We start from the raw sequence: 19,800 nt of genomic DNA, 5'->3' as shown, positions 1-19,800 counted from the left end.
GACTGAAATTACAGCTACAAGTTATCTTTAATGCGTAGCTTTAGTTTAATCTGGAAAACACCTCAAATCAGATTTTTAGATATTCGTATCAAGTGGTTTTCAAAGTTTTCAGGCAAAATCAGTTTAATGTTAGAATGAGTTCTGGGGCAAAGCTCATAATGACAGAAAAGTGGAAAGAAAAGAACCAATCTTTTCTTCTCTCCCTATCCACAGCAAACACAAATCCCAGACTATGCTGAGCTCATAGTGAAGTTTCTGGATGCCTTGATTGACACGTATCTGCCTGGAATTGACGAGGAAACCAGTGAAGAATCTCTCCTGACACCCACATCTCCATATCCTCCAGCAGTGCAGAGCCAGCTTAGCATTACTGCTAACCTTAACCTTTCCAATTCCATGACCTCACTTGCAACATCCCAGCACTCCCCAGGTCAGTAGCTGTTCTGATACTACATAAGTAAGGGGAATATCCTGAATTTAGTATTTATTTAGCCAAATACACAGTCTCATTGACTCTTTGGATGTATTTATGCATCAAGCTTCGTTGCATTCTTGAGTTAGATGAATATTAAACTGTTGACTAAGCTGTTACATGGGTATTTCAGACGTTGGATTTTGTCCATCACAAAAGTTGTCTTCCAAGTTGTTATGCATGAAGGCGGTAACACTAAGTGCATCAGAATGAATAACAGCTGCATCTTAATATGGAATAAATGCAGCTGTGGATCCTAGAAGATTAATAAATATAAATGCATAATCATGGCATTTTGCAAGGAGAATAATATCTGTTTGGGTACTACAAGCTAGCACACATTAGGAGAAATAATCCAGAACTCTGTTCAGCAGAAGAGTGTGGGGGCTGGATCAGTTTCAGTTGACTGTATGATTTCAGGCCAATACACTTGCATAGGCAGCATCATAAGGAGGTCATAGCCCTTCCTGAAGAAAAAAGGCATGCCTGTAGATACATGTGGAATACTGGGTCAGTTCAGATTACTGTATTTCCGAAAGTACACTGGTGATAAAATGAAGGCATTCAGGAAAAAACAGTCATTGAAAGCAGCAAAAGACTGAATAGAAATATGGAATACCTTGGCTAGCTTAGGGAGATGAGAATTGCGGGAAGTTGCAGAGGTTAAATTTAACAGCATAGGTTTTCAGACGTGGGAAATGAGAGCAAGCAAAAAGTATTCACAATAGTGTATGGAATATAAGCTAGGGGAAATGAAATGTAGGAAGAAAACAATGTATATCAAAGAAATCTGCATGAAGTGATTTTGGACTACTGGCTCATACATCAAGGAAATTCTTTGCTCCTCTTTGTCATAAGAACTATGCTGTGTGATATTTACTTATATAGTGTTTTAACTACAACAATTCTGAAAGCTAAAGATAGTCAACTTACCTGTTTTATTTCTGGCCTTAATGGAAGGTTAGTAACCACTTGCATTTAGATCTAATTGTTTTTTATGATGGGGCTTTTTGACTCCTTTGTTGACTGGCTGCTGCTAGTCCCAAAATAAGCTCTACTTAGCTGTACTTAACTCTACTCAAGAAATCTGGTCTTTCAAATCATCAGTTTGCTCACTGATGCTGTGCATATTTTGTTGTTAAATATAATGAATATTCAATTCAACATGCAGAGGTGAGACATTGTTCTGTGTTGTTTAAATACTCTGGGAAAAGTGTTTTTTTTTCCAGTGAAGTGAATAATGACTGCAACTTCAAATATTTTCCAGAATCTGAGAAGCTAACCAAAATTGTTTAAATTTAGTGGGATCACCTTCTTTATATACTGATGCTGGGTTCTAGGATTATATTTTTAAAAGCCTGTTCATCTAAATATACTCAAAACAGGATTCATTTTCCAGTATTCTGCCAATTTTTATTACATTATTTATTATATTAAATAATGTTGTCTCAAGTGAGGTGACCAAGTGTAAAGGATGATTTCCACAGTTGTACCCCTCTCTACTACTTTGTTAAAAGCACTTTTTATCCTTAGGGACACCTTTATTGTCATGGTCATGGTACTGTTTCCTTGTTATGTCTTCCTGCCTGAGAATAAATAACAAAAAAAATTTTGGCCTGAGACAGGCTTACTGGCTATATTCACAGAATGGCTGAGGTTGGAAGGGACCTCTGGAGATCATCTAATCTGTTTAACTATCCCACTGTATTTGAACAGTAAGAACAGGTAAAAAATGAGTTTGAATAAGTTTTAAAGGGTGCTATTTTATTTAGCATTTTACAACATCAATTATTTGTTATAAATAGGTATATAAAAGGAATTACTATTTTTTTTTCTTGTTACATAGTCTTTTTTTACTTATTTCTTTAGAAGGTGATGGTAGCTTTTGTAACCATTCAGGAAATGTTTCAGTGATGCAATAAAGCAGCGCATTTGGAAGTAGTTGCAATTTAATTATAGCGATCTTGTTACATTTTTGAGTAGCAGTATTTAGAAATATTTCTGTAATAACTGCCTCTAGTAGGGTGCAGGTACAAAGAAGAACCAATTTTTTTTTTTTTTTTTAATATAGTAGTTTAAATGAATTTTTCTAACTGTGTAGAGAAATTGTGATATTAAAACAGAGAGATAGATAAAGGTATTTTAAAAAATAGGAAGAGATAAAAAAATAAAGTAGAGCCTGCTGTCAGTGTGAATGTAAGTATATTACAGGCATTTAGCTTTTCATTTCGYATGGAGCATCTGTGGCATCTCTGACAGTTTTTCACAAGGATGAAGTGATGATGCAGGGTTTGGCCCTCTTCTGGGGAAAAAGAGCATGCTATGCAAACGGCTCTCCTTGCTCCCTCTTTACTTTCTATTCCTTCCCCTTTGTTAGCTTCCTCCTTAGGAAGGAATTAAGATGGCTTGATTAAAATGTCTTGCAAATAATCCACAAACAGACACATTTAATCAGCACTTGTTAAGAGTCCCATCTCAGGAAACAGAGAAGAACTGGTGAACTTGTGAAATGATACAGGATATTCATGAATCTGTAATAAGGCATTTATACCACTGTATGCATGTATTGAATGGAAATATAAATTTAAAAGACTATTACAAAGACCAAGTGATTACTAAGGGAGGACTTTGTTATCACAAGATGTTCATATGAAGGAAAGAAGTGTATTTAGCTGTTGRTTAACAAGCAGGCGTAGTTTTCAAACAATTTTATCACCTGCCTTTCTAGATTTCGTTTTTTTTTCCAAAAGCTAAAAGTAAATAAGACAAAACTTCAACTTATGAAAATTACTTATTTGAATAGGCTTGTGTTCCTCTAAAATCTAGAAAACTGGTTTACAGGTTTGTCATTCTTGACTTTGTATTATTTTATCTGCTAATATTTAAATTATTAGACATTATTTCTTCTTAAGTATTTTTTATTAAACTTATGTGGAGCTTATTCCCCTGAAAGTTCACTGGTAACAAGAATTTTGGCAGATCATTGCATGGTACAGGAGATGATACATTTAAATCTTTTAAAGACTTAATCTGAACATTTGAAACGCATAATGAAGTATCCCTTTGCACTGCATAATGCAGGACAAAATGCATTTCAAATGCATAATGAAGTGTCCTATTTTACTTAGACATCTATTAAGAAAACAGATTTACACTGTAAATTGCATATAGGCAAAAAATTAGTAATGTGAAATACCCTCAAGTGATGGCAATTTTAGCAAAGCCTGTGCTGAATGTTTAATCTAAGTGGTATTTCCCTTCATCTCTTACTATTTATTAGTGTATTGCTGAATTCCATGAGTGTCGTCCCCTCCTTTTAGCAGCCTGAACAGAAAGAGGACCGGGGATTCGGTCCGGGCTCTCCAGCTTGCTCAAACTGGGGGCCAGGCTGCGACAGGAGCTTTGCATTTTGCACTTCCATCCTGCTGGCACTGCACTGCTTGGCTTTAGTCAGCATACAGTTCTCAGTAGTTTAAGCTGTCATATTAGCCAGTACAATTTTACATACAGTAAGCTTTGCTTTTTAAGCTGTTTACTTTTATTAAAAATTTAATCAGTCTTCTCAGGCTACTTTGTATTGTGCCCAGTGGTACGGTGGCATTATCATTGCTGTGCACGTCGGCCTGTTCTTTCCTCACCATGTTGACAAGCACGAGAGCGTAAGTAGTGAAAGACCTACAAGCTACCAAGAATATTAGTGAAAGAATTCTAGAACATGAAGGTAAACTACAGATTTCTTGAAAGAGCGAGGCAGCCGTCGTAACTGGTAAGGGATGCAGGTGGATCATCTGCCTGCCCTGATCTGAGAACCACTGAACAAGAAAATCAAGTGTTTTAGCAGTGCTGAGTCACTTTATCACGTTGAGTTAAAGAAATAGTTTCATTTGAATAAGKTTTTTTTTTTTTTATGATAACAAATATATTAAGTTGCCGATATGTGACAAATTCCATTTCTTGCTTCTGGATACRGATCTAGGCAAAATCATTGTTTATGAATGTTTTGTCTGTCATTACCTCTTCCCCCTCCCTCCCCCTCCCCTTGTCATGGGCACTATTCACTTACATTTTTCTCTTTCATTCTGTGTCTGTGAAGCTTCTCTGCCTTGCTCTAAATCTGCAGTATTCATGCAGCTTCCTCATCAAGGTACACTCTACTTTCATCATATTTGCACGAGATTCTGCTTGATCTGCTTTAGGGTTGGGGTTATGGCATGAGAAGTAACTTATCCTTTAAACACGGGAATGGCTTCAGTGTAAGTGCTAAGCTGTTGCATTTCTTGTGTGATGCTAATGGTATGTGATGGTATAGCAAAGAAAGTCACATCCTTAAGAATAAGGTAAATTTGGTAACAGAGAATGGGCAGTTTGAAATGGGAAATTTTTCTACTGCAGATATTAAGCTAAAACATCRAATTTATTTCATCTGAGTTCTTTACATTCATAAGGAGTCAGCTTTAGCATCAGTCAGGCACCAGCAGACTACAGGCATGTGAGTTCATTGGACTAAACTGTAGCAGATGGARGCTCAATAACATGGATGTTCATCAACATCATTTGATTTCTGGTTCTATATGATAAAAAAAAAAAAAGGTGCAGAACCTTTATTTTGCTCCCACCTCCAGAAGAGGTTGCCTCCTCTGCTCATCATAGCCGGGGTTTTGTACCATCACACCCGTGCAGGGAGGAGAAGGATGGCGCTGCCCATTGCCAGCTTCCGGCTGGAGTTTAGAAATTGTCCCTGTAACTGTGTGAAGCAGTGGCGAGTATTCGCTGTTCTTGCTAACACAAGTGAGACAATTTCTTAATGAGACAAAATAAAATCTGTGGGAGACATAATTTATAACAATAGGATTTTTAACCTCTTTATTCACTGTCATACATCCTAAATTTTGCTGTTGATTGTACTTTTAGCCTCACCCATTGAAATATTTTTCTTTATGCTATTCATTCCAATGCTGTGCGCTTACCGTAAGCAGTGAGAGGATCAATAAAGCTGCAGCAGAGATGCTCATTTTGCTGCAGAAGCTTCATTACGCTGAGGTCGTGGTGCAGGAGTGATCACATCAAAGTGGTATCAGGACAAAAGCAGTAACTGCCTGGAAGCATGTCTGCATTAAGCAGAAGTTTCAGCTTTTATATCTTCAAATGATTGACTGTGCCCTAAGATGTTAGGGATAATGGGCTGTAACCCAGTGCTTTCACATGTTGTTGGGTCAGTGTGAAGTTTATACTAACACCATTCACTTCTGAGGGTTGTTCGATGTTGATTCTTTTAGCACAACACACTAACAGTTTACCTTGTCCTGCAGGGAGCATCCAATGCTTCTTAGGAAGGTGTGTGCACCCGGGGTAAATCCTGCCTGGTTTCAGCCTCGCCATGTGCTCTGCAAGCTGCCTCCTACCTTGATCTGGTGGAGCTGCGCCTATGCAAGGGCAGTTCTTGTGACGATTTCCAGACTCAGATGGTTTTTTTTGTTTCCTGTTAACAGCCTTAGAAAGCACTTTCTTTAGTTCTCCTTGCTAAAATGTATGGATTTTTTTATTCTTGATTTGCCAGGATTTCAGTCATTGTAGTTGATGTCTACACTCTTGACATTTAACTCTCATGTGATAACCTGCATCAATTCTGCTTCTGATACATGCAAAATAAACCTTTCATTTCATACTTTTCCTAGCAGTGAGGCAGAGTCCTCTCAATATTATTGATTTGTCTATTACGCACTTGCTCTGATCTTTCTGCTCATGAGCAGATTCATATTGAGGGGGGATTTGGTACTTGTATACCAAAAATCTTTTCTGATAGCAAGAACTGGCTTCTGCCCTCCAAACAGAATTCTGCAGGTTCAGGTGTGAACCCTCCTCTCACAGCCGTTCCCCTGTTCAGTATCAGACACTTAGCTTTGGTCTGGAAGGAGCCCATAGTTTAGGCAGATGTTCAGTCTGTCAGTTCTTCCTCTCGGAGAATACAAGCAGAAGAGACTTGTATTAAATTTTTTAGTTTGTTCAGCGAGTGCTCTTAGAACATGGTCAGTGAATGTCCCTAAAGATAGAGCCAGAAAGGGCTCTTGGAGAGAGACTTTTCATGCAGTGTTTTCAGTGACCTCTGGGTGCAGATACTGGTGTGAATGTTTTGAGAATAGAGGGAAGCCCCTTATGTGCTGTGTGAACATTTTATCTCCTCTAGCCAGTCATCTGCAGCCTTTAAGCCAGAGGATTGTTCCCAGGCCAAAYGAAACATGCTGATATCCCGGCACAGCTTAGGTGCTGAGAGGAATTAAATCAAACTCTTGCATTGCTGTTGCATGTGATTTTAATTAGACACATAGCTCAACTGGAAACAAGAAGTGGCTCCTGAAAGCGGTATTTCACCCTGTTGATGCTTTGTTAGGGCAAGAACTTGTGACTGTAAGAGCGCTGCAGTGATGGTATTTACTGAAAGGTATTTATTGTCTCCTCCAAAGACATGTCAGGTCATCAAAGTTAGCTAGGCTGAGCTCCCGGTCCCTCTAGGAGCACTCGCTTTCCACCCGCTGTACAGAGACTGCCTTCCCTCCGTGGGAGCCTGGAGTTCGACTGCGAACATTTGTTTCAGTTGTTCAAATGTGCCCTGACTTTATAAACTGCTCTGTACAGCTCTCTGGTTATTTCTTAGCAGTTTATAGAACACGACTTTCTTGGTTGGCTGAGAAGTCCTTTTTCAYGAAAGGTGATGTGAAAGAGCAGACTGGAAAAGCAATAATGCAAATTTGTTCAAGCTTTGTCTGTAGCGTTGCCYTCCTCATAATTCAGAAGTACTGCTTCCTAGGGTAATGGAGAAAGTATTTGTTTTCTGGTATCCATGTAGATTCTGCCAAGCAGCCTTTCGGCGTGTGTGCCCATGCGAGCGGGGAGCCCGCGTCCCCAGGGATGGGAGCGGGTGCTGCTGTTGGCCGTGGGGGTGTCGAGGCAGCTGCTAAAGCTGAAGGCTCTCACCAGCCTCGTAAAGGGGAGACGCCTGAATCTCGCTGGCCTGTGCGTTACTAGGGCAGCTCTGATCATATTTTGAGTGCTTTTCTTGTCATTATGTATATTAATGTTATTTATAGTGGAGATATATATATAAACTCAACAGGATTATTCAAAAGCAGGGGTAATCCCGCAGCTCTCTCCAGTGTGTGGGATWTGCTGCCAGGGGTTGCCGTGGAACACGCTATAGATCAGACATTTTAACACACCAGTCAGCACGTGCTTAGCAACTATTTTCAAAATGTTTGTGGATTAGCTGCTTTTACTTTTAGGTGTAAGGTGCACTAAACRAACTGTATGAGCAAGAGAATGTGACGTTCCTCAGCAATTTACAGAACAAAAACATCTGAAGATATTTACATGTTCATTTTAAATACATACRTTTCTCTCCAGATGGCCCCAAGTGTCAGACATTAATAAAATGCAGTCTGAAATAGCTGGAATATGTTAGTGTTAATGCCTAATTTTAATGCTGCTGCTCAACTGAGTCTGTAGGGAAAACTAACAAAAGAGAGGCAAGACAGAAGGGGTAAATGCATCTTCAGATCCTTAATGTACACTGGCTGAAGTAAACAGACAATCTCCATTTACAGAATCTTTTTAGAAAAATATAATACAATTCTGAGAGTAAATTTTAGCAACAAGCACAAAGATGTTTAGTGTATCTCCATGGTTCATCCATCTAAATCATATTGGCCATCCGCTTTCTATTCAGAAATGCRTATGCTGTTGCCTTTATCAAACATGATTTATTTCCGCTTAGGAGGCGACTAGAAGAATTGAGTAAGCAGTTCATACACCTATATATATTCCTTTTGTCATGGGGACATTTTGCGGATTGAATCATGTCAGCTGCTGCCCGTGCACCAAGTTATTTTGTCTTTTAGTATTGGGCACAGATTAAACTAACATCAAATTCAGTCTGCGGTTTTGTTACAGAAGTTACTTGCACGAGTCATGTTGAACTTTGGTAAGTTATATGTAGACAAGTGCACAGGTCCTCGGGCATGGGGATGTGCTGGGTCCCTGACCGGCACGTGGATGCGTTTTCTCTCCCCAGGGCCTGTGCYTTCACCACAGACAGGCTCTCGCGTCCGGGCCTGGAAAAGACGGTTCTTTGTACTGTGCTAAAGCAGTGGTGACGCACGTCTCGTTTGTGAGGCAGCAACAGAGATGTGTGTGCGGTATCTCGTTTTGGAAGTACTTACAATTTATTATTTTAGTGMCTCTGCCGTGGTGCACGGTGGTTAGGAGGGCGAGTCGGACGCGCTTTCCGGGACAGGGCAGCGGCGTGCGAAGCTGGCGGGTTGCAGCCGGCCCCGCCGCCGCTCCYGGGGCCGGGCCGGGCCAGTGACGCTTTGCTCCCTGTGTCCCCCCAGGGATCGACAAGGAGAACGTGGAGCTCTCGCCCACCACCGGCCACTCCAACAGCGGGAGGATGCGCCACGGCTCTGCAAGCCAAGTGCAAAAGCAGCGAAGCGCTGGCAGTTTCAAACGTCACAGCATTAAAAAGATTGTGTGAAGAGGTTTTCTTTCCTTTTTTTCTTTTGGAGACTGACTGACGTGGGCTTTTGCAAAGAGCCCTCCACCGGTTGTGATGCTGCACTTAATTTTTAACGTTCCCATCCTGTCAACCATGTTGCCAGATGATCAACTCTTGAAGCATTGCCTGCATTTTCATGCCTTCTTTTCTTTTTGAGCCAGTGTTTCAGAACCGTCGCCAGAAGTCTCTAGGTGCTGACGGACCTTGTAGCCGAGGGAAGCGAGGAGTTCTGTAACGCTGCAGTACCGTGTCGTGTCCAAATACGAAAGCCATTTCTCACAGACAGTTCTCCCTTGCTTCTGTTACATGCCTTGTTTGTGTCGTCTTTAAAGGAAAGTGTTAATACTTAATCCTGTTTGCACACCTTTCAAGGTAGTGGCTTTATGAGCCAGGGGAAGTTACTATAATCCTGGTTTTAATTCAAACCTGTAAAATTTTTAGCTGTGGACTTTTTTTTACCGTACTTAAAAGAAATTTATGACAGCTGCAGTATAATGAGCTTAACTAGAAATTGGTGATTAATTTTTCAGTAATTAGCAATAAATTTAAGAGGACAAGGAGGCCACATGAGTCTCTTCATTCCCCAAACCATAGCTTCACATATTTGGACTGTATATAGACCAGACTGGACAAACTGGTATTTTTTCCAAAGCAAACTATTATTATTATTATTATTATTATTATTATTATTATTTTGCTATACTTTAACTGCACTAAGAAAGGTTGCATAGTGGAAAGAAAATCATCGAAGAACTGACTGTGCTGTCATTGTAGTGGTGTTGAAAATTTATTGCTTTTTTCTTCCATTTAGCATTTACTTTAGTTTTACCCTTCCTAACAATATGCACCTTCAAGAAATTCCTGGCAGAGTAACTATTGGGGAATGGAGGGGAAAATTTTGTGAAGTAACTTACAACTCTGGGAGATTGGCAAAGCTGCTTTTGTGCTGCCCAGGCAATGATATAAAAACAGTAATGTTTGCTTAAGGTACATGAATTTAAAGATAACTGACACTTTTGTCAAATCCAGGTTACGTTTGAATGTTTGCAGTGCAATTTCTGGTATCAGTATAGACTTCTGCAGTCAAATCTGTCTTGCAGAATGTTCAAGGGATTTTAGTTWGCGAGGATTCGTATTTGGGATTATAAAAAACTGAAATTGCTATCACTGTGAAAGACTTGTCAACTACAGTAGTATATTAACAATGGATGACTGTGATAATATGCTGCTATGTTGAATGGTGTGTAAAGATGTAGCACTTAGTGCTGCAGATACTACCTTTATGGACTAAAAATACCCAGAACATTAGATCTCAGAAGTATAAATTCTGACAAAAGGGCCTGTCATCTGGATGCTCATTCTAGGGCTAAGTGTATCTACTGCTAAGAAACAGTTAAACTTCATAGACCAGATCCCTGTTGTGTATGTTAGAAATTAACAATTTATAAGTGGCTTTAAAGGAAAAAAGCATATCCACTATATATATATATTAAAAAAATCTTATAGTGCAATTTTATTAGTGGCTTTCAGTAAATCAAACTCCACAGCTAAATTATTTAGAGAGTGGTACAATTAAGCGTTCAGATTTTATTGATATAGCACATAATTCACATTTATCCACACAGTAACAATGTAACATGTTTATGTAAATAAAATGCCTTTACTGTATGATTCATAAAATAACAATTTAATTTTTTTAATTTGTTTACAGTCCTGGAAAAACTATGAACACAAACTTAATATGCAAATAGTTTGCCAAAACAAGACGAAAACTTACAATTAATAATCTTGAAATAAGTATCTTGGAAAATACAAAGACTTGTGCAATTAACCAAATTTCTTTTTTTTTTTTTTTTTTTTGATTGCATAGGAACTGCAGTAGAAATGTAGTTACTGAATTGATACAAACTTATGAAATGGATTATGAGGCTAGAACTGAATTTAGGAATAGAGCAGTGACTCATGCCATGTTCTAAGCTGCTATGCGTTTATAACTGTGGGAGTCACGGATTTAAAAACTTTCTCATCTCATACATCAAATTGTGTAATAGCCAACTCTAGTATCACTCTCAGTTTGCACTTGATCATGTTGAATCAAGCTAATTCTAGACCCTTCAAGTTTTGCTGAAGACAATGAATTGTAGAGGTCTGAAAATTTGTTATTGCTGTAGACAGGAAAAAAGAATCTCCCATAAAGGTGATTTGCTTTTCGAAAAACACAGGTTTTAGTTATTTGTTTCTCCTATGAGCAGATTTTCTTTAGAAAATAAATAAATAAATACAAATTCACTACCAAATCAGTTTTGTTTGGACTGACTGCATCTCAATATCTTTCAATATTTTGGATTACCTCTATAAAAAAAAGATGTCCCTAAATTGGAATTAATAGATTGTTTGAAAGGTGTAATGTGAAATCAAAACAGACAGCGATTAACATTCTTTCGTGTGAGAACTAGAAATGCTCCAAGGTCTCTGTCCTAGCTGACCAAAACCGATACCCTCATAAAGCAAGTCAACAAAACTGATTTGTTYTGTTTCTTGGAGGGGGTGGCAAAGTGTCATTTAATGTTTTCACTGCAGGGTTCAATGAGAGGACCTGAACTTTTTAGAGCAGGGGTGTCAAACACTTTGGGAAGAGAGAGCTGAATTTTTTGTGTAACATGTCATCTGTGGCCAAGGTTTGTATTCAGGACCATGTACACCCAGATATAGAGCAAAATAATCTCTCAGTAGTTAGGAAGCTTGTTCTTTATCTAAAGCGGGAAAACATGACCTTTCTATAATGATTAAACTTCCATTAGTAATTGGTTGTTCAGTGCCTTACTGTCAGATTCATCACTCAAAGCCTGCTCCTTATAATAACCATTGCTATTATTTTGCCTGTTTTCTTTCTCACATCTCCTTTATTTGTTTCCTTTTCCCATTTTGAGTATTCTCTATCCTTCTCTTTTTCATTCCTATGAGCACCACTCTGTTCCCAATCCACTCTGCTTTGTTTCCTTCCTCATCCTGTTACTCCATTTACAATAGCAATCAGCAGTTAGTTGCTCGTGATGATGCTTCAGTGGGCTTGAAATCTGATCTATTAAATGGGAGAGATGAGTTCAGACCTTAGAGTCATTGTTTCAGGCAGACTGAGGCAGGACTAGGGCAGACTAGAGCACTCCTCATTGTAGTGGTTACTCTAGTCACTTTTTGAAGGTTAGCTCTGCAGCCATGGAATCTGTGCATTTTGAAATGAAAACTTAGATTCAGAAAAATCTGCTATTTAACATGTGGACCATATATATACATCATGGGGACTGTATGTTTGACACCCCTGTTTTAGAACCTTTTATCCATTATGCACTAACTACAGCTAAGTACTGTAAAGATGATTAACATTTTGTTTGTGTTTGTATTTTCCCTGACTTAATTCAGTAGTATTTGAATAGTGCATAACCTACCTGTTAATTATGCCAATGTTTCTGCTTTAACGTGCATGAGGTTTCCAAGAACAGGAAACATTTCAAATAAGTATTGTGGACTGAGCATTTGGGAACGTTCCAGTGCTCTATTCCTAACTGGGTTGTAGGTTTTAGGGCTTTTTCTGTTTTATTCTAAGGTTAATTTTTTTTTCAAATATAATGAAGCACGTCTTATTGTTATGCAACAAACTTACCACAAAAAGTCACTTTGAGTGTTGATCCCACAATTTTTTTTAATGCAGTATATTCACCTGTAAATAGTTTTTGTGTAAAATTTGACAGAAAAGTATATTTACTACACTGTAAATACATGTGACAATATATTGTATTATTTTGCTTTTTTTGTAAAGCAGTTAGTTGCTGTATATGTATAACATACAAATTTGATTATTCTAGTGTTAGTAACTGTTAACTACTACTTCTCCTTCCTGCTGTTGCGTTATGTCATTTAAAAAAAAAGCTGTGTATTATAAACTTACACTGTGTATGATATCTTACTATTCCCATTTGGGCCTCAACTTTGAAAATGTTTCCTTGATGAACAATCCTGTTCATATTGTAAGCAAGTGTGTGACAGCTGGCAAGAGCGCTGCCAATTCAAATGCAGTTGGTAACTGTAGGTGAATACAGTAGAAACTTGGTTTCAGATAATTGTTGTTCACCCTATTTTCCCCTCATGTATGTACTTTCCTTTTTTGAAGTAAAATGTAAATTCAACCTGCTCCAAGTTGTTTGAAGGTCATTCAAGTACTGTGTTCTGGGATAAAGTTGGTATTTTCTCAAATCCTTTTTTCTGTTTCTTGGAACAGTGATATTTGGATTGGTTCTTTGGGCCTAAACCAAGAGCCTCATCACAGCAGGCTTTGGATTCAGTCCTAGTCCCAGGACTGAAAACCTCCTTGCTCTGGGAAAAATCAGAATCAAGTTGAAATCCAGTGTCTTGGATTTGTCTTTCCAGTGTTTTTTTCTCTATATGTGATCCTGCACATTTCTAGAAAATGGCAAAGCTGATTGTCCAAATTCTGTACTCAGTTATCCAAAGGCAGAATACCCATTGTCATGAATTTCATGTCACTTCAGTAAGATTATCATAATAGAAATAATCAGAATATTTCTTTTTTAAATGTAAATTTGATATTTTAATAAAACAGCTGCTTAGTCTTTCAAGAACACTTCAGTATGATTTGTCTATATGGGCTTTTCTAGCTTAGAAGCTTAAAGTTTCAACTGTCAGAGGCAACTTTTATGACAAACTTAATTAATCAAATCTATTTTTCTTTTAGGGAATATATTACTTTCCTATTTAAAATGTACCAGTACTTATATTCTGGCTTTGTGAATCGTAAAAAGATGTAAAAACACATTAAAGTGAGACTGCATTGACTTCTTCTGAGACATCTTATTGTTCCTGCATATTAAACACTATGGGGCCTGCTCAGTTGAAAACACAACACAGGTATATCCACTTGAAACAGGGACCAGCTGACTCACTGTAATGTTTCTCTTGCCAGTAGACAGGGACTGTATGAATGGAAGAGCAGCAGTTTCTGAATCTTGTTTTGAGAGGGCTTTTGGATTTTCTTGTTTTGCTACCTAACCGAAAGAAGGCAAGATCCCCCTCCCCTCCCACACACACAAGTAGTAGACTTTTTCTTCTCTCTACGTTAACCCCAGTATTAGTCCAGATAATTAGAAAATACAGATGCTTGCTGCACCCAGGTGAGACAAAAGCAAAGCTCATATGCAAGTGGGACAGATGACGTTTTGATTAGCAAAAAGAATAAAAGGCTAAAGTTATTGGAATTAGCTTGCTTCTGCAGAAACATTTTCTTTACTTTAAAAGTGTTCATTAATCCTAATTTGRAAATAGCAGCATTGACTAGAATGGGGAGCTGTACTGCAGGTATTTCCTGAATACATACTAAATCATGATTGCTGAAAACATTTTTGAAGTTCCTCTTTTGGACAGTTAACCTTCTCTGCCATTTGAGATCACAAAATATACTGTAGTTACACAGTAATTGAATAAAAGTAATGTTAGGAGAGGTATTTTAGCTATGTCTTAAGGCAACTGAACAACTGCATATATACAAGAAGAAATGGCGCCCTTTGAGCAAGCAGTTATGTCTTAGAAAATAGCTTCAAAATCTTTGCCTGACTGATGTTAGTGCTGTCAGAATACTTTATACACAAAAAAGTAATTTGGAACTTTCTGGATGCAAGGTATAAATAGCATTCTAAGGTTAAGTAGGGTAAAACTGTCCAGGGAGGAAGGGAAAGGAAGTTATTATTCACAAGTGCTATGAACTCCTGCAATAGGACTGACCTGTGCGGTGATAGGAATAATTCCGAAGTACTAAGTTGTCTCTTCTGCTGGCATAAGTATTTCCAAATAGCTTTGACTTTGAATAACAAGTCCTCTCAATGTTAATATTTTCAATATCCCAGATATAAAAATAGACACAAACATTAAAGCCAAAAGCCACTTTTCTGAAGCAAATGGAATGCTACTGCTAGACGAAACTTTGGTACAAAAATTATGATGAATTTGATACCTCGGAATGGCAGTATCGTTGCTAGGATTAGCCTCATTTCAGGCTGCTTTATTGCTGTGGGCACCTGGCTTAAGAAGAATGCAGCAGATAATAAGGGAACTAGCTATCCTGTCTTTCACAGTGAGTTGTTGTGAGGAAGCTGGGGTGAGAGAGATGAATGTCCAACTCTTTCCTGCAGTTGGCTGACCCCAGAATGGCTTGGAGCCATCTGTTAATGTGACAAAACGTAGTAGGTTAACTGCTGCTCAAGAAAAACTAACACCCATATATATATWTTTTATTTATATATAAAATATATGTGGTGAAATTTGGTCCTTTACATCCTACCATGGGATTGAATTCTACTGCAGATTTGTCAATTCTGTGATTATCAAATGCTTTTTTTTTTTTATTATCTTTTCTTTCTTAGATTCATCTGTATAGGAAACGTAGACAAAAAGCACATGAGCTTAAACAGATGTAATGGCATTATGATTAGTCACTCAGTGTCACAGAACTAAGAAATAAAGCCAACCTCTTGTAGAGGTAGAAAGCCATGAAGAGTGCTACTCACCATTCCATTTCAAAGCAAGTATGTTCCTTTCCCACAAGTTCATGATTTATAGGTGGTGAATCCTACGTGTCTTGTAACGTTCCTTCCTTCGGTTGACTGCTGGAATGTTTAACAAGTCTTCAAATGAAAATAAATCCCAGGATTGTGTGGGTGGAGAGCGTAGAATAACGTCTCCTGTGACGTGACCTGTTAAAACAAGTACAGGTTTGTTCTTCAAAGCAATAACGAAGAAAAGTCTTGATGACTGCATCCTTGGGGATATTCAAATCATAGGGCTATAAATAGCAAAGAGTAAGTCTAACTATGTGCTAAAGAAACTCCTACTGAACTATTAAATTGTAATTTAATTTTTTTTCTCATAGCAGACTGTCCTTCAGAAAAGCTACCAAGATCTGTTATGCTCCTTCTACTCCTTGGTTAATGTATTTAGAAGATGAGATCTGCCTAGGAGATCTGAATGCCCTACACAACACACTTTCTGAGCTGAACAAGAATTGGGCATCCAGACCTCCCCCATAGCCTTTGAAAAAATAGGTCAATCAAATGGGTGGGTCTGGACTGACTTTTACAAGCTCTGTGTTATTGACTCAGCTGCCAAAGGCTACTTAAAGATGGACATAAGACTCCAGGCCATGGGGCACTGGCCGTCTTTGCTGGGCTCCGTTCTGTTTGCTCTAATTTGCTTTCTGTGAAGCTCCTCCACTTGCTGGCTGTGCTCTTGCTGCTCCTTGCAGTATCAAGAGTTTTTTTTCCTCTTCCTTGGTAGCAAAAACCTACCAAGGGCAGTTTAGCTGCTCCCTACTCCAACTAGAGCTYGCTGCAAGACTTGGTCATTCTCAGAAAGAGCCCTGGAGTGCATTTAGTACAGTGTTGGGCAAGTGTAAGAGGCTTTTCAGTTCTCCTCACAGCAGCTAGCACGTGCAATGAGAGTGCAAGGAACAGTTCTATGTAGTGGGAGAGACCCACCCAACAGTCAGTAAACAGACATGACTGAACATGGGCTGGAGGCAGGGCAGAAACAGAAGCACTAAGGCAAAGAGGCTTGTTCAGAGCCACACAAAACATACAAAAGCTCCAACTCTCCAAAATACAGGCACAAGGGAGGCCACTGAGGTGGTAGGGGCAGGACAACAAAATGAAGGAAGGAACTTCTTAATTTACCCAGAACATACAGCATCTAATGCCTCAGTACAGTGAGGATCAAACAGCAAAAGTATCTGTGCTGCTGAATAGTGAATTACTCATGTGAGGAGCTACTCACCCAAAGGGGAAGAGGCCATCATCCCACTCTGTGCATTCTGTCCTTCTCTAGATCTTAGTCCTCTCTACTCCTCTGTCCAGCCACGTCCACCCTTGTTTTTAGCTCCTGGTCTCATGCAGTTCCTGAAAGAGCAAAAATTACTGCTACTCCCTTCATCAAGTTCAGTGCCCACAGAGCTCCACTGCTCTGAGGAGCTCCTGTACAGAGAAAGACACACTTCTCAKAAGTGACGCAACCTCTCACCCCTGGCAGCTCTCTACCTTCTGCGTGGAGAGGAGGGGTCTGTTGTGGCKGTGGGAGTGGGGCTCCTTGCACTGCAGCATTTGGAGCAATGACCCACTTACAGACAGGTGAAACCAAGCTTGTGCTAAGAGTAGCGAACCTGCTATATCACTCTGGGGCTTGGCTCAAATACACTGCAGAACAACTCAGCAAGTATGCTTCTGTTGGCTTTAATTTTCCAGTTCTGAAATGTTAATGGCTATACCTATAATTTACAACAAAGGCACAGGCTTTATTAAAAAAAAAAAAAGAGAGAGAGAGAGAGAATATATTGGCCTTGAGGATGCTGACATAACTTATCTGTTCTTTTCTTGTCCTCAGTAATCCTTTTACCGTGTATGGGGCCAATTTTTCTTAAAAGGAACGTTTGCTTGTTTTTAAATCATCACTAAAATTTAACTAGCAGTACTGTTTCTGCATGAAAAATGTGACTCGTCAGCCACAGAAGCAGTTATTCATTCTATTAGCAGTGTTTGTTTTATTTGACTTAAGATTTTAGTATTACTCAACAGAACTTTATTTTTTGGTTTCACTATAGTAAAGCGTAAAGACTTCTACTGAGATAAGAGCTCCACTAGGCTATGCAATGCATGCAGAATAAGATAACGTTCCTGTTCCAAGAGCTTAAAATGTTTACAGTCACTACTCGTGTCTGACACAGATTATCTTCATGACCTTGGATAAATCTCTTAACATCTCAATGCCTGAATTGCCCGACTGTAACAGTTAAGGGTTGCAGTCAGTTGACAGAAATTCTTATACAATCTTCTAAGATTTTCACATTAAAGACATTAAAAGGGCAAAGTCATAGCATTGTTTAATTATTTTCACTTCACAATATGCATTTTGTCATCGGTAAATGGGTATTTCTAATTTATAACTGCTCTGAACAAAATAAAATGACTTGGGCAAACCAGGAACTTTTCACAGAAAAATATTTACACAAATGAGTAATTTGGGAAGACGATCCTGCTCAGATACTATTTTGTGATTCATATACAAGTTGCTCATATGCATTGTCAAATGTACTAACTGGCTGCTGCATACATATGTAAACGAACAACTGAGCAGTTTTAGTTCCAGTTACTAGCCTGTTTAGTTAGGCCAAAAATCCTAGCTTGGTATCTGATCGTTAAAGTGTTCACAATAGCAGACTGCCTGCATCATTTACAGAATATACATTATAGCATGCTGTTTACAGCTGGACAATCAGTAAGAACTGAAAATGTTCTGTAGAATGAAAGACTTGGTTACTGGAGAAACGAGGCTAATTTTGAGCAATGTGTTGCTTCTAGATGAAGAGGAAGACCAGGTTCCTGCAGGCTCTAAGATGAAGACTGATACTTTCATACACTGCTTCTGCTCCTGCTGGTTACCACCAGAAATTACTGTTCTAATGGCTCATTTCTCACTTCTTTCTCTGCTGCCCACTGCTACTTCTCTCCTTCCCCAAAGCAAACTTGCATGAGCCATCTCTCCCTTACCATTTCTTCCCTCTGACTCTGCCACTGAGTTTCAAAAATGATAAAAAGGTGCCTGAGTCATTCCCTTGAAAAATCCAGAGCCCCCTCTGCTACCAAGAAGAGTACAGTAACAAACTGAAACCAGTTTCCTCTTCATTGCACACAAGACAAAAACAAATGCTGAACAGGAGTAAGTAAAGCAGAGTCCCCAGGATACATCGCCGTGTCCAGATGCARCAGATGCCCTCTAGTTTGCAGCAGGAGCAAGAACTCTACCAGGCTGCACAGGAAGGAGAAGCATCCTAGAAAAAACTGACTCCTGTGACTCCTTGCTTTTCCATGCATCTGTGCTGTGTTGTTTGGAGAGGATTCACCACTCCCAAACTGTTCTGCCCAGAAAGACCCAGCACAGAGGCCAAGCTCCTCCTCTTCCAGGTGTTACACTTTATGAACGTAGAAATTAACAATTCACCATTAAGGTCAGCACCAAACTTTTCCCCGGGGCATGCTGCAGCTCAGATTGCTCAAGCCACAGCCTCTTTTTCCACATCAGCCTGCAGTGCAAACTCCCAAGCTCCTTACAGCAACTAYAACCATTTCCCAGTCTACTCCAAGCGATGTGCCCAGAGCGGTGCTGCGAGGGAGGCACAGAACCGTGCCCCGCACATGACCGCTCCCGGGCCAGGGCCCCCGCCGCGCGCTTCGCAGCTGGGCGTCCCCTCGCCACATCCCCACCGATCCTTGGGACGCTGTRATCATTTACACGCACTATTTCTCTTAAGGATGCAAAACGCTCCGGGGGGAGCCACAGGGAGTGTTTAACACAGAAATGGAAACAAACGCCCCATTAAACCCAGCGTAGCGCTACTGCGTCTGAGCAGTTACCTCGCTGAACACGCGTTTTGTCAGTGCGGTCCAGCAGACTCAACCCGGCACCGCTGCAGCGCTGCTGAGCGCTGGCAGCACGTGCCTGGCGCTCCGCGCACTAGCAGAGCGCGGGGGAGCGAGCAGCGTCCAGCCCCGCGGCGAGACCACGACACGCCGCGCCCGCGGGCCTGAGGAGAACCCGCAGCGCCGGCGGGGAACAGGGCAGAGCAGCTGGGGCGAGGAGGCTCCGCTCCAGCCTCTGGGGGCCACGGCCTCCCCCGGCGCTCCGGAGCGGGCGGGACACCGAGGGCCGGGCCGGGCCGCGCGGGTCG

The 19,800-nt window shown here is 39.9% G+C and overlaps 1 protein-coding gene and 1 long non-coding RNA gene across 3 annotated transcripts in view; one reads left to right on the top strand and one right to left on the bottom strand.

The window, feature by feature from the left end:
- The window catches only part of NF1 (neurofibromin 1), a 112,827-nt gene extending 99,618 nt beyond the window's left edge, over positions 1 to 13,209 (top strand). For both annotated transcript variants that reach the window (XM_085310722.1, XM_085310721.1), the window contains 2 exons: positions 214 to 430; positions 8,857 to 13,209. In XM_085310722.1, the coding sequence (XP_085166848.1) occupies positions 214 to 430; positions 8,857 to 8,999 (360 nt within the window). In that variant the 3' untranslated portion in view covers positions 9,000 to 13,209. The remainder of the gene's footprint in view (positions 1 to 213; positions 431 to 8,856) is intronic.
- A 2,316-nt stretch (positions 13,210 to 15,525) lies between these two features.
- On the bottom strand, positions 15,526 to 19,549 carry LOC146592592 (uncharacterized). The gene is made up of 3 exons (XR_014896544.1): positions 19,487 to 19,549; positions 16,857 to 16,978; positions 15,526 to 15,781 (listed from the first exon to the last, which is right to left on the bottom strand). It is a non-coding gene; the product is annotated as an uncharacterized LOC146592592 (long non-coding RNA).
- Between the last annotated feature and the right edge of the window lie 251 nt (positions 19,550 to 19,800).

This window comes from Rhea americana, unplaced genomic scaffold, assembly GCF_003343005.1.
Source record: "Rhea americana isolate MKP2758 unplaced genomic scaffold, rheAme1 scaffold_325, whole genome shotgun sequence".
NCBI lineage: Eukaryota > Metazoa > Chordata > Aves > Rheiformes > Rheidae > Rhea > Rhea americana.
This window is presented reverse-complemented; position numbering and strand designations above follow the sequence as displayed.